General features: G+C 42.0%; 1 protein-coding gene across 2 annotated transcripts; it reads left to right on the forward strand.

Moving 5' to 3' along the window:
• Nucleotides 1–621: 621 nt before the first annotated feature.
• CDADC1 (cytidine and dCMP deaminase domain containing 1) lies at nucleotides 622–13,698 on the forward strand. Of its 2 annotated transcripts, XM_075139625.1 has the most exons (9): nucleotides 622–782; nucleotides 3,962–4,056; nucleotides 5,605–5,782; nucleotides 6,618–7,196; nucleotides 9,288–9,337; nucleotides 10,416–10,585; nucleotides 11,120–11,309; nucleotides 11,968–12,028; nucleotides 13,363–13,698. In XM_075139625.1, exons 1-9 carry the CDS (start codon nucleotides 701–703, stop codon nucleotides 13,434–13,436), a joined length of 1,479 nt encoding a protein of 492 aa, XP_074995726.1. In that variant the 5' UTR covers nucleotides 622–700; the 3' UTR covers nucleotides 13,437–13,698. The 2 variants fall into 2 exon arrangements, with proteins under 2 accessions (XP_074995726.1, XP_074995725.1); XM_075139624.1 differs by lacking the exon at nucleotides 11,968–12,028 and having other exon boundaries at nucleotides 641–782; nucleotides 13,363–13,651.
• The last annotated feature ends 477 nt before the right edge of the window (nucleotides 13,699–14,175 follow it).

The raw sequence follows: 14,175 nt of genomic DNA on the forward strand, positions 1-14,175 counted from the left end.
TAACCAAGGTAGTTAAACTAGCAAAACATTTAGCAGGGCACAAGAGATGATCCCAACGAACAGAAAACCTCTTGCTACAAACCACCTGTTTGGCAAGGCAGCTGCACAACCAACTTCTGTGCTGCGGAGCGGACGCTGACCCAGCCCCGCGGTCCCGGCCAGGGTGCCCCTCGGATCCCTTTTTTGCCCGCGGGCTTGGATTGTCCCCGTGAGGCCACCAAGGGCCAGGCCAGGGATGAGAGGCCAGGCCGGCGATGAGGGCCCGGGCCGGGCCCGCGGTACAGGGGGCCGACACTGCCCCTGACGCCGCACCCCGGCAGGTAGGAGTCAGCGCAACAGCCACCACCAAGGCCCCCGGCTGCCAGAGGAGTGAAACCCCGCTGGGAAGAGCGAGGTGGGGTGTACTTCAACGTTAAAATCCCGCTGCGGAGGACGGAGCCCGCCTCTCGCCGGGAGCCACCGCCCCGCCTCAGCCGCCGGCCCGCCCCGACACGATAAGTCCCACCCACTCCTTCCACTCCCGCTCCCTATTGGCCGAGACGCCCGCCCGTCAGTGGCGGTTGCCATGCAGACGCCCCCGCCGCGGCGACGCCCTGAGGGAGGAGCGGGTCGGCCATGGGGGCGGGGCGGGGGAGGCGGGGGGCACCGGGCGGCACCGGCACCCGCACCCGCACCCGCACCGGGACCGGCACCGGCACCGATGCACGGCGCAGAGGAGGCGGCGGTGGCGGCGGGGGGGCCGCGAGTGAGTGCGGCGAGCACGCAGACCGACAGCATGGCCGGTGAGCGCCGCCCCGTGCCCGCTGTGGGGGGCCGAGCGGCGGGGGCGCTGGGCCGGGGCCTGCCCCGGCTGTGAGGGAGCCGCGGCCCCGCCGCGGTGGGGAGCGGGCACTAACGGCTGGTGGGGCGGGGCGGGGCGGGGATGCGCTGGCGGGCCTTTCGCTGGTCTCTTCTCGCCCACCGGGTTCTTCGAGGTGTTTAACGAAATGCCCGGAACCGTCCGGTTTGTCCTCTCAGGGCGCTCGTAAGGCTTTCCCCTCCCCGGGGTTGTTCAGAGAGCTCCTGCCTTCCCCCTCCTCAACTGCTATTGCATAGAGTGCTCCTGCCCGTTACAGACAGTGCAATAAAGTATCCCTCCCCCCCATGCCCGCTGCTTGCCTGCGCTCTTATTCATAAGGCCTTTTGATAACATATGCTTGTATTTTGCAATTTCCCCCCCGTCAAAGTGATTTCTTTTTCCAGTTCTATACCATGTATCTTTAATGTGTGTAAAATGTAACGTGTATAAAAATGCTTGCCTTCTGAGGGGTGTTCTTACTAACCCCTATAGCATGTACAAATTTAGTAGAGAGCAGCTTTCTCACAAGGCTGGGGATGCCCAAATGAAGTGGGTTTTGATAGATTTTGATAGATTTCATATATCCCATTGCTGCAGTCCTAGGGGGAGTGGCGTGTACATACAGATCGCCTATGGGCTGTATATATAGCTCTCAGACTAAGGACCACGACAGGGCTGCCAGGTCTCCTTGATGGGTAAATGGGGTTTGTTTCTTCCTCATTGTATGCAAATCCTGCTTCCAAGTGAGCAAAGAAGAACACTGAAAATGGTTTCTAGTTTCCTTTTCCCCGATAGGAGAGTGATGTCACTGATTTCCTTCTCCTTGATGATGTCAAAGCACAGTGTTAGTTTCATACTTGCAAGATGACTTCTTACAAGCCTTTCAAACTTTGAACTAGGGACTCCTACGTTCCAGCCATGGCATAATCCTGTATCTGAGTCATGTCCGGATGGGCAGTGCCCTGCTCCTTTTTGCTTGCAGGTGCAGGAGCAGCAGGGTTTTCGACACTGGCCTTCACAGCATGCTTTCCCTGGAGCATGCTTTGCCTCACTGGAGCAAGATCCCTAACCTGGAGGAATAAAATTGTACCTTTGTGTGAAGTAGGAAAGCAGTGTAAAGTAGGGAAGCTGTGAGGACTTGATGCACCTGAAAAAAGCACTCCTTTCAATCTTCTGTAGTTGCTTTAAATTCTGTAAGATGTCTTCTACCTTTTTTCCAGGCCACTTTAATAAGTATTCTCTTCACTCTGTTGAACCTAAGGGAACATTTAACTACATATGTGGATAAAGATGCAGATACATAGATGTAATAACTGTGACCACAGGTCTTTCCTTTTTCATCATAATATTCTTCTGCTTCTCATTATAAATTCATGTCAATTCACAATAGCATTGTGAATGGGTAAATTCTTCAGTTTGTTTCCCATGTGTTTGACAGGTCACACTCAGATTAGGTCCAAAAAACCACAGTAATTCAAACTCATTTCTGGTGTATTCTGCTTTAAATCTACTCTGTATGCTAAATTATAATCCATTTTGGAAAACAAGACGGTATTCATGTGAGTTGGTATAAATTGCACTGTTTATTTTAGCTTGCCATTTGGGAACTGTACATGTGTGTGCTACAACAGGAGTGAACAGGGGCTGTAATGAGAATGAACTCAAATGCCGATTTAAGAAAACAAATTCTACTTGTTTAGATGTGGCTTGTAGACTTACTTTTACAGTTTGTTTTTAGTACAAGTGATAACAAATCTTCATGTGTGCTACTGGCCATGTACATTTCTAGCACACGTGTCTGATTGTGCTAACCAGATGCCCCTTGCAGTGCTTGTGCAGAGTGAGATAGCATAGCTGGGCAGCCTAAGGAGTCGTGGACAGTGTGGCATCAGGTGGTGCTGCTGAGAGGTCTATAGTTGCTTTCCAAAATCCCTACTAATTTTGCTCTTCCTTCTGTTTGAAAAAAGCTGCTAAAATACTGTCTGAAAATGGTATTCCAGTCATGGATTGTATACGTTTATCTGCTGTTCTAATTGTTTGGGTTTACAGACATGTCATTAAACTGGCCCTCTCCCCCACCAAAGCAATCTTAGTATCTGATTATATCTCTTCCAAACTACTGGAACTACTTAAAGAAATGTTTTTCTCTATTCTATTCTTGCCTCTGCCTTTTCCTCCTTTGCAAAAACTTTAATGTTTGCAGGAAGGGATAAAAACAGAAATACTACTATTGTCAGACAGCACACGTGACACTTGCAGAGAAATATGTGTTCATTACAGCTCTCTGTAAGCACTCCTGAAGTAGGGACTGGAGTTTTTCGAAGACTTAATTAACTTCTTGCCAAGTGTGAGGCAAGACAGCTTTACATCTGGAATGGTGCAAGCATTAGTGAGCAAAGCAGCACTTCCTTCTTTTTAATTTGTGGGACATTCAGTAATGCTGAGTGCTGGCCGTCACAGGACAATGTCCAGATTTTCAGTAGAAGCACAACACAGCACAAGGTGGTGGTCCGAGAAGGGATTCTTTGCTACCTCTTTGGTTATTTAGTCAGAAGAGACAGCCTGAGCAATAAGTTTAAATTTTCGTAAAAATCTAACCAAAATTTAAGCAGACTGTAAAAATCCAGAAGCAGGTTTCTCCAGAACTGATGTAACTGGAAGGTTTCACAATGGCTTATCCACTCTTGCTGCGGGTGTCAGTGTAAGATCATGATGCATGCCTAGATGTTTTTGCTCTCTTCTGTGGTGAGCCTGAAGCTGAATCACAAGCTATGTCTCAAATTTCTGTAAGCATCTGTGAATCATTTGAGCACATTAAGTTATGTGGGATCTGATCTGTGATTTCTGCTCTTCACCTCTGAGTAGAATTAACTCACTGAATTTCAGTGAAAGTTTCACCACTTTCTCTTGTTGCACAAATCTGATGTCTGTGAGCATTCTGAGTTGACAACTGCTGCCCTGAGGAGGACAATGTGGATTTAGCTGCTGTAATAGCAGAAGTGGTTGATGAACCAGCTTCTGTAGAGCTGTGGTGTAGAAGACTTGGAAAATATTGTTCAACAATGTGGGGTTTCTTTACAAATATTCTTTAATAAATATTTCTTTTTTTTCTTCTAATGACAGGTCAAATGCCAAGACTTTCTAAGGTCAATCTTTTTACTTTGTTCAGTCTCTGGATGGAGCTCTTTCCCTCGGCTGAGCAACAGAAAAAATCACAGGTAAAATGTCTATGTTTAATTGGTCTTTCTGAACAGATGCTAATAGCTCCTGCAGTGAATTTAACCTAACTGCTCTTTACATGACAGATAGTCCAGAAGGGAAAAAAAAACACCGCTGATAAACATTTTTAAAATATTGCTTAGAAGTAGGAAAAAATCCACTGGTGGGAGAAAAATAGCAAAACGGTTAAAAAGCATGCTATTTCTGAAAAACTTTGAAAGGCAAGGCATACTCCCGACAGGTAAAGCAAACAGTAAAAAATGCTGGTGGGTATTCTGAAGAGCATAATGAAGGAGGCATGGTGTATACCGTGCACTCCTTAGCATATACTAATTATAACTTTAAAATCGGTGTGGTTGATGGTGTAGAGATATTCTTTAAAATGTCGATGTTCATGATTGTAGAAGAGTTCTCTTATACAGTGGAGGTGCACAGAACTACTTGAAACGTTTGCTGATCAAGAACTTGTAGATAACTACCTTAGTGACAATGAAAAGAAACCGTCCTTGAGAATGGGTCTTCTAAATAGCTGCCAGTTACACTTCAAAGTAGAGGGGCATTTTCAGAGTGTCTTGGAACAGGGTGTTTCCTTTTGTGATCAGACTTCTTACTGGGCTCTTTAAAATGATTACTACTTTGTGTAGAGCATACCCATGTGCTAAGATCCATAGCACATGTATTAGCCAGGACAAGAAAAGATAGGAAAATAATTTGAGTGACAATTAGGCCTAATTTTCAGAGTTTGGTACGTCCCGGACTAGATCTGGAAAAGGGATAGATGAGCAGCACCATACAGACTCCAAAAGCAGTTTCAAATTTAGCAATTCAGTTAGGAATGGCACTTGGGTTATATGTAGGACTTTAGTACAGCCTCATTTCTGTAACCGCGAAGAAACTGAATAATTTACGGATCTAAGGCAACAGTGTTCTGGTAGCAGCTGGATTGCATAATGAGATCTGTTTCACCAGCTTCATCAAACTAGCCTGTATCCACTTTCCTCACAGTACATGGGAATCCAGATGTAAGAGCTCTTGTCTGTGGTATGCAGACTTTTTCCACGGAAGATTCTTTAGAACCAGGATTCATTTCTATAAATGAAGAGACAGAAATAAAGCTAGAGAAGCTATTGGCTCCCAGGATGGTCAAGCTTCAGACAGAAATTAAATTCATGAACATTTCCAGATGCTGGATGATTCAGATGGGTTTTCAGCTATAATTGACAGAATTTTCTATGCTTCTCCTGGGTTTTGTTATGGGCAAAGCAATGACCAGGAAAATCAGGAATTTGCGACAAGTCCCTATTTGAAGTTTGACAAGGGCACAGCACTTTGATATTAACAGGCGCATGTAGAAACCACCAAAAAAAATACTGCTTAGGGGAAGCGTAACAGAGATTGTTGAATGATTCATATCACAATTTGTACTGAAGAGCTATATGCTCTGATTGTGGTTGATTACTGTTACCCAAGGAAGAGCTGTAACATCTCTATGGACTTGATGTTGAAAAAAAGTAAAATAATAATAATAGTAATGCATTTTTCTGTAGGTAAAGAAGAGTGGTCTAGTTGTGGTGAAAAACATGAAGATTATTGGTCTTCATTGTTCCAGTACGGACTTGCATGCTGGCCAGATTGCACTCATTAAACACGGATCAAGACTTAAGAACTGTGATCTTTATTTTTCCAGAAAACCATGTTCAACTTGTTTAAAAATGATTGTAAATGGTAAGCAATGACTGTAGTAGAGTAGGAGTAAATGTTGTGCTTGTGATTGGTGGTATCAGAAAGCTTGTTTTCTCTTTGGACTCTCCCAGTTGTGCATGCCAATCCCTAACTTGTGTAGCCTGCAATGGTATTTTCCACAAGGCTGAAAACAGTATTGAATGTGGATTTCCTGGAGCTGATGATCAAGAAGCTAGGGTTTGCTACTGAAACCCTATTTCTCTGTGCAACTATTATTATTGGTGGTGCTTGTCTCTTGGTTGGGATGCATTGCTGAGATTCTGACATACCTGTTGCACTTAGGTTGCCAGAGCAACCCTAAGCCTGATGACTAGGCCCAGATGGCTACATTTTTCCTTGCTCTCCCATTGCTTGCCAGTGGCACCAGAGGAAGGGTGGTTTTTATGCAGAAATCACAGGGAGTACTTTAGGGTTTCCTTTTCCCAAGTGAGATGAAAACAAGTCGCATTATTCACTTCCTGAAATGGGATCTGCTGATACAGCCCTTCTGCAAGTATTGGTTTTTAATCTCAGCAGCAACTTCTATTAGCGCTAACTTTTTTGTGTGGTGTTAATGTATCTGTTGTAGGTAAGATGCAAAATTAGGGTGCCACAAAGATCTTAGAACTTAGGAAATTTTTGTCTATAGTCTGATTATCAAGTCTGATAAGCTCTTGATACTCGTATATACTAGCATTTTTGTTGTCCAGATGCCACTGAAATAGCACTCACGGCCTTAAAGGAGTGAAAACATGGTTAGGCAATAGTGTGTTGAAAATTAGGTTTATGTTCCTCTGTGCTTGCATGGTTCCTTTTGCTGCATTATCTTCTCTTCCAGCTGGGGTGAACAGGATTTCTTACTGGCCTGCAGATCCTGAAATCAGCTTGCAGACTGAGGCGTCCAATCCCATGACTACTGATGATGCAAAGCTAGATGCCAAAGCAGTAGAAAGACTGAAGTCAAATAGTCGTGCTCGTGTGTGTGTGTTGCTTCAGCCTTTGGTGTGCTACATGGTGCAATTTATTGAAGAAACTTCCACCAAGTTTGATTTTATTCAAAAAATAGCAAAATCTCAGCCTGACTTGAATACTGACTTTTATACTGCATGTAGACAAGAGAGGATAAAAGAGTATGAAAGTTTATTCCTAATTTCAAATGAGGAAACGCACAAGCAGATATTGATGACAATAGGACTGGAGAACCTCTGTGAAAATCCATACTTCAGCAACCTTAGGCAAAATATGAAAGATCTTGTCTTGGTCTTGGCGACAGTGGCTGCCAGTGTCCCTGTCTTTGGATGTTTTGGATTTTACAACAGTGGATCACGGCGAACAAATGAAACAGACCATCAGGGTTTGCCCCAAGAAATTGCAAGGCACTGTATGATACAAGCCAGACTACTTGCATACCGGACAGGTGAGTTGTTATAGTAGTGGAGGAAGAATGGGTCTCATGAGTAGAGCAAGTTCCTGATTTCGGTCTTACTTCTTCCAAATACTTCCTTGAGCAAGCTGCTGAATTCCGTTCTTACATCTGTGAAATGGGAGCAGCAGTAGTAGTAAAAACTCCACAGGGGTACATAGTATTGTGTGTTGAAAGCACCGAGCTTTCCAAGAGAAAATCAGGGAAGGTATTTCACATACAGTGCTAGCAAAGCCTCCCCTGACAACATGTCCAACACCTATCTGAAAATAGAATACAATGACATTTAAATTCTTCAAGCTGCTCCGAGGCTCTTTTTTACTTCAGGTTTCACAAGATGGTTCTGTTATCAAATGAGTGCCAATATTTTAAGTATATTATGTACACTTCTTCAGAAAAGAACAGTGACATAATATCTGTCCAGCAGGGCATTAAGTACAGTTATATTAAGTTTCCTAGTTCAAGTCTTATTAGTGAAAATGATTATATATCTGATGGGGGTTTTCTTTGCAAAGATGCTGGAGTTTTGATGTACAGGCTTTCAGGGTGGAAGGGTAGTTATTGACTATCTTTTGATACAGATGACTTCTGTTGGCTACTTTATTCTGTCTGGGTAGCAATGCAGTAAACTGGTAAGTTCTTCCAGAGAACAGAATATGAAGACTTAAAATTTTGTGGTACTCCTTAGTGATGTTTTTTTCATCTAGATAGGATAGTTGCTTTTTTAAAATCCTTGTAAGCAAATAAATAGTACCTATTTAAAGCTTAAAACAAAACTAATCCCCCAACACGCATGCACAAAACCAACCTATCAAGTCAGGTGCTGAATGTGCCGTTTGACTTACTCAGACTTCGTTTTTTGTAAAGGTGAATCTTCGTATTTTAGAACCTTTCCCTTTTTGATTTGGGTTGGGTTTTTTTTTTGGGAACCCTCCGCAAATTTGGTCACCAAAAGTTGCAGAGGAGATTGCGTTTTTAGAAGTAATTCAGAAGTTTCATGAAACCAATTGTGAGTTTTTTGTACAATACTGTTGTACAGAGCAAGATAGAATGACCAAGTTTGAGTATTCATTCTTGGGGCAGCAAAATTCAGTTTTATCTGTGCTGTTCAGCCTGGACTCAGGTCTGTTTTTTGAACAAACTCTTATTCCTGTAATGAATAAGTCCTTTAGTCCTGTAATGAAATTAAAATAAATAACAGCACACACACACACATATTTAGATGCTTTACATTATTATATAGGTAGATGTAAGGGGAACAAGATCATAGGATGTTTTCTATGCTGGCTTAATATACATCAGTGACTAATAAATATGCAGAATATAAAGTCGGCCCTCATAAAACATATCTTTGGTAGGAAAGACCCTCTTTGAGTGATTGTATATGGTAGTGATACCAAGGATGATGGAAATGGTTAACTGAAACAGCATCTTCTACAATATTAATCACTGGAAGCCTGAAACTTTTTTTTTCTCCTTGATATGCTCTGTTTTAACGGGTCAAGACTCTTATCAGTAGCTACTGGGGAAGATTTCCAAGTTCCATAAAAATCTTCCAAGTCACATAATGAAAGTTCTGTTCCAGTTTTCCTGTGGTGGTGATAGGAAACACCCCCCAAAATCCGATGGTTAACATTTTGTTTCTGCATTAGGTATAAAATACAACTAATTTTGATAGGAATTCAGACCACAGAACCATAAACTTAATGAATGGCAGAAATTAAGTAATTAAATTAAGTAGTAAACAATAAGAAGGTTTTAATCAATTTGCCATCTCACATCAGCGTACCTGTCCACATATATTCTTGGCACACATTTTCTTATCTGATATATGTTGCTTCTTAGCATTTGTGAACAAATGTATGTAGCAAAGTCTTAGAATGGCTGGCCTTGCAGTTAAAGCACACCCAGCTTTTGCAGTGGTCTCATATGACTTCGAAGCTCTTAATTGTTCTACATTTCTTTTCTCCTGTCCACGAAGCAACAATGAACATTATTGCTTACTCTGGGATATCATATGTAAATGTATAGGTAACTCAGAAGTGCTTTATTTGATATTTACTGCTAAAATGTTGTGTATTTTAGAGGATCATAAAACAGGAGTTGGAGCTATTATTTGGGCAGAAGAAAAATCAGTAAGTATTGAAAAAGTTGTTTTTTCTTGCACTCACAATTCATACACTTGTCTCTGCTTTGAGCTTGTTATTTTGCTTTAAGTTTATACACGTGCATTTTTCATACACACCCACAGCACTGTAGAAAGCTTGCACTTCTCATTCTTTAGTAACTACGTTAATGACTGGTTCACTGTTATGCTGTCAAGACGAAGGGGAAGTATAAATGAGTGTAGTAACTACCACAGTGTCCCTGCCTAGCTTTTCAGTGTGCTTGCTTCCCTAGGCATTGTCAGTTATTCCAGGTGTCCCGGCTACAAAGTTTTGCCACAGCTGCTGATCAGGCAGCATGTGACTACTCTGCATGGTCCCTCTTTGCCGCTCTTTTTTGGAGAGGTCTCAGTGTAATCATAGCCTGACAATCTCTTGAGGATTTTTGTTGCAGTTGAAATGCTGTACTGACTTTAGCACATTCCTTTTTGGATCAAAGTGATATTTTTCTACAAATATTGTTACTGTGCTTTTTCCCATCCAAACATAAAGTTTTTATTTCTTTATGTCGCTGATTATGGATATTACCAATCCCAGGAAGCCTCATTCTTCATGCAGCTGCAACACACTCTTAATTCATTTTTAGCACTTCAGTCATCAGCTGCTTATTGCTGTTTTGTTTCTTGTTCTGATTTCAATCACCGATCGCTGCTCGGTCAGCCCACCAGTCACTGGGTCTGTTGAGAGACAGGCAAGAGACAGTTTCTGGTACATCAGGGACTAACTCCAGCTGTCTTTAATTTTGTACATTGCAGAAAGGCTTAAGGACTAAATCCTTCAGACTTTTTGTTCCTGCTATCAGTGTTACTTGCTAAACAGAAAGCCTCTAAAGCCTGGTGCAGTGTGTTGTCTGCGGTGTTACAGTTTGCCCGTGCGGCTCCTATGGAACTTTGTGGAAAACCTCCATACAGACATGGAGCAGTTAGCAAGAGCTGAGTTCACTTTTAACTGCTCTAACTTGGCATGAACTGATAATGTGAAAGTATACATTGCACAACACTTCGACTTAGTACTCAGTTTAAATTTGATGCTTTGCTTACTGTTGCAGAGAAGCTGTGATGGAACAGGAGCAATGTATTTTGTAGGCTGTGGTTACAATGCCTTTCCTGTTGGATCTGAATATGCTGATTTTCCACACATGGATGATAAACAAAAAGATCGGGAAATCAGAAAGTTCAGATACATAATACATGCGGAGCAGAATGCCTTGACGTTCAGGTAATGGGTCTATTTTTACCACAGAAAAGAATGAGATGATTCAGAAACAATTCCATGACAAATGCATGATGTCACTGGGATGAAGTGTGGATTGCAGTCATGGTCTTGTTTATGCCTATGATGCAGAACTTGGATGTGCATGGACACAGTCAGCTCCTGGGGTTTCTTCAGACTTCTTAAGTGAACATGGTTTTTAAAGGATATTCACTCCAATGCATGGCAGCTATCCTTCAGATAAAAGCCACTGCCTCTGCTTCCTGCTAGGACCATGCTATAACCTGAAATGTGAAAGTGTGGCAATTGTTGAAGCTTACAACAATGATATGTGCGGAGAGGTGGGATGGGTGTTTTGTTCACTGATAGAAAAACCAAACCAGGTATCGTTGTGTACTTGTGCACTTGATTAGGAATAAGTTGCTTCTGAGAGTAGATAACACAACACTTCTTTGCTTGCTCTTGTGAGATACCAAGTTTGTCACCACTGAAAACTATCAAGATATAAACTCTGAAATTCTGTTTTCTGACTGACTGTAGGTGTCGAGAAATAAAGCCAGATGAGAGAAGCATGATATTTGTGACGAAATGTCCATGTGATGAATGTGTCCCTTTAATCAAAGGGGCTGGTATCAAGCAGATCTATGCTGGAGATGTTGATGCTGGAAAAAAGAAAGCAGACATATCCTATATGAAGTTTGGTGAACTTGAGGGTGTAAGCAAATTTACAGTAAGTGTCTAAATGTACTATATTCTAAAACCTCTGGGCAGCGTTGGGGGGAGGGTGGAGTGAGCAGTCACCTGCAGCCAGCATAGAGGAGTGTTTTCTTGTGCTGTTTAGTCAAGTGAGTGGAATTGAGAGGTCGCTCTGTCGCGACACTGCGGAGAAGTGCTGTGCAATATGCCAGATGGTGGGGCCAAGCGTGTCTGTTTTCTCTAATTGCATTGTAGATCTCCCTCTAACTCGTTGCTGTTGTTTGAGGTGGTCTCTTCACACTCTGAAGTTCTCTCCAAGCCTCCCTGTCACAACACAGCAGCTGATGTGGGAGATCACGCTGTGATTTTGTAGGCCCTTCCAGCAGCTCCTGAAAGAGCTGCGGTGGGTTTTGAAGGTGGCCAAGTGCACCTGCGCTCAGGGTGCTCACCACGACAAACTGCAGCACTGTTGGTTTGAGCAGGCTCGTTTCCCCTTCTCAAGGGAGTAAATGGCCACGCGTCCCTTAATAGCTTTTTATCCTCAAAGCGAGTGTGTGTTGGAGCGGGAGCCCTTCATTTCCCGCCGCACCCCTAGTCATGCCTTACAGCGAAGGACTGAGGGTACTTTTTCTTTCTCCCTTTGCTCTTTCTTCTGTCTTCTGGAATAAGTAAACTTTTTCTTCTTTTACCAGTGGCAACTAAATCCATTTCACACTAATGCCCTTGAATTCCATGACCCCACAGGCAGGGAAAGTAAGTATTTTTTCATTAATACATTTTATGACTGAAGTCAATAAGTGAGATCAAGTTTTAAACAAGCCTGAATCCCTCTGGGATTGATTAGTCTTAATTAATCCTGATTTTGATTAGTTAAATTTTGCTATGAAAACTTCTCTGAGCTTTTTGAATAGATGAACTAATGGTAAGTTGAAAACAAGCTTGTTTTAACAAATGCTTGACATTGGCACACACGTTACAAAATCTAATAATGCTATTATCAAGGTCGACAATATGCTGTTTTGCACATAGTCATTTCAGACTACCTTATCATGTTTTAGATTTTGTTCTATAAAGACTTTTTATATTGTGTCCTATAAAGAGTGCCATTCTTTTTCAAGAGAAATTGGACTCCTCCAAGTCATTTAAATATGTTCTGCAGAACATTTCAATGCTTCTTTTATGAAGTAGAATCTACGCCAATGCTTTTCAGTTAACGGTTTTTTTTGTATGTACATATACACATATAAAATATAAAGGCTGCAAAATCCGTGTCAACCTGCACGCCTGTAGCAAGGGAGCTGTCATCTTCTGAAAATAGAGTTTAGATGAGTCTTATGTTGAAATCTTTTTGTACTACAAAAGGGACCCACCCTTGGCATCTATTGTCACCTACCAGTCCTTACCATGTTTCTCATCCAGAGGGGAAAATAAAAATCCAGAGGTGAAAAAGAAACTAAATAATTTTTGTGCCTCAAGCATGAAGATATGGAGCATAAAGATAGGGAGCTGGCAGCTCCTCAAAGCATTGAGCACCATGCTAGGAGCATAAAAAAGATAGAAGGTGTTTTTTGTAGCACATGAATAGCTGCATACTACAAGCTAATTCCAAGCAATGTAGTGAGCTAGATTAGTGGAGAGGTCTTTTTGTTAGCTATTTCCTTATGAGATGGGGGGAAAGGGGAAAAGGAAGGGCTCAGAGCAGTGTTTCTGGCATTAGTAATCACTCCAAAATGTTTTGGCTTGTTTGTCCCTCTCTCTGCTAACGGTTTTTAGACCCAGCTAGAGAAAGATTCATCCTGGGGTACTTTGTTTGACAGCCTTTAACAGCGCTCATTTTTCTACGAAAACAATGTTTTCTTTGAGATGGTATGCTTGCATTTTCAACACTGAAGTGTTTTAAGTTGCTATTTTTGCTTAGTATGTTTCTTTTACTATGATTATTGCATGTTCCTCTGTATGAGGAAGAAGACAAGCTCCCCCACCCCAGCCCCCCACCCAGTGTTACTCTAGTGTGCCTGTACGTGTTGAGTATTTAGACTGTGCTTACTATTATATTAATGTTTCACACATTTTTTTTTTTTCTTCAGATGGGGTCCAGAAAACAAAATCACTAGATGACCAGCAGCACCAAAACAAGAAACTGTGTCTTGGTCACTATTGAATAATTAAGCACTTCTGCAGTCTTGCTCTGTACTTTATAATGCAGCCTGTTTGCACTTTCAAATAAGGAAGAGTTTTATTTATTGTTTGGAAAGTGATTTTTAGAATAAGTTTATTTATGATGTCTTTAAATGTTTTACAGAATTACCTGAAGGTCTTTTTAATTTGGAAGTTCTTGGGGAAAAAATGCTGCTTGTATTCTCTGTGAAAGTAACTGGGTGGCTAATCATTGTTAACACATTAAAAAAAAATGCTGAAAGTTTATTGCTGGTAGATCAGAGTAATAGTAAAATGGTATCTTTTTTTGCTTGGTGTATGGATTGAGGGAATGAATTTCTAAATTCTCGGCTAGCAGAATGCAGAAATAAGCCCTAGTTCTTCAAGTACAATTGTCAAGGGAATCTTCTAGGAAATGCTAGATAAATAATCCCTAGCAATTATTCCTGTTCCTGAAAGTAGCTTTTGCTTCTCAGTCTGCTGATATAAAGGAGACAAAGCCATTGGGATGGCAGTCGTTGCTAGGTAAGTGATTTGGAGAGCAAGCTTGTCTCTCATACATACCCTCTTCCAACTACTATAGCAGCAGAGCTATTTTGGTTTGTGGTACTTGCATTGCGGCTCTGTGTGCTTCCTCAAGTGCGTCCCATCTGAATTAAAGTAGACAAAGATTAGCTTTGCTTTTTCTCAGCTTCTGGATGCAGGCCTAAAAGAATTTGGCTGCATGCATCTCACTGGCCCCC

Source organism: Calonectris borealis, chromosome 1 (assembly GCF_964195595.1).
Source record: "Calonectris borealis chromosome 1, bCalBor7.hap1.2, whole genome shotgun sequence".
In the NCBI taxonomy this organism is placed as follows: Eukaryota; Metazoa; Chordata; class Aves; order Procellariiformes; family Procellariidae; genus Calonectris; species Calonectris borealis.

Excerpts from the sequence above, each read along its gene's own strand:
- CDADC1 (XM_075139625.1), top strand. The coding sequence starts at position 701 with ATGCACGGCGCAGAGGAGGCGGCGGTGGCGGCGGGGGGGCCGCGAGTG. Across the intron at positions 9,338-10,415 it reads TTTGGGCAGAAGAAAAATCA|AGAAGCTGTGATGGAACAGG; the intron begins GTAAGTATTGAA and ends TTACTGTTGCAG. Across the intron at positions 12,029-13,362 it reads TGACCCCACAGGCAGGGAAA|ATGGGGTCCAGAAAACAAAA; the intron begins GTAAGTATTTTT and ends TTTTTTCTTCAG.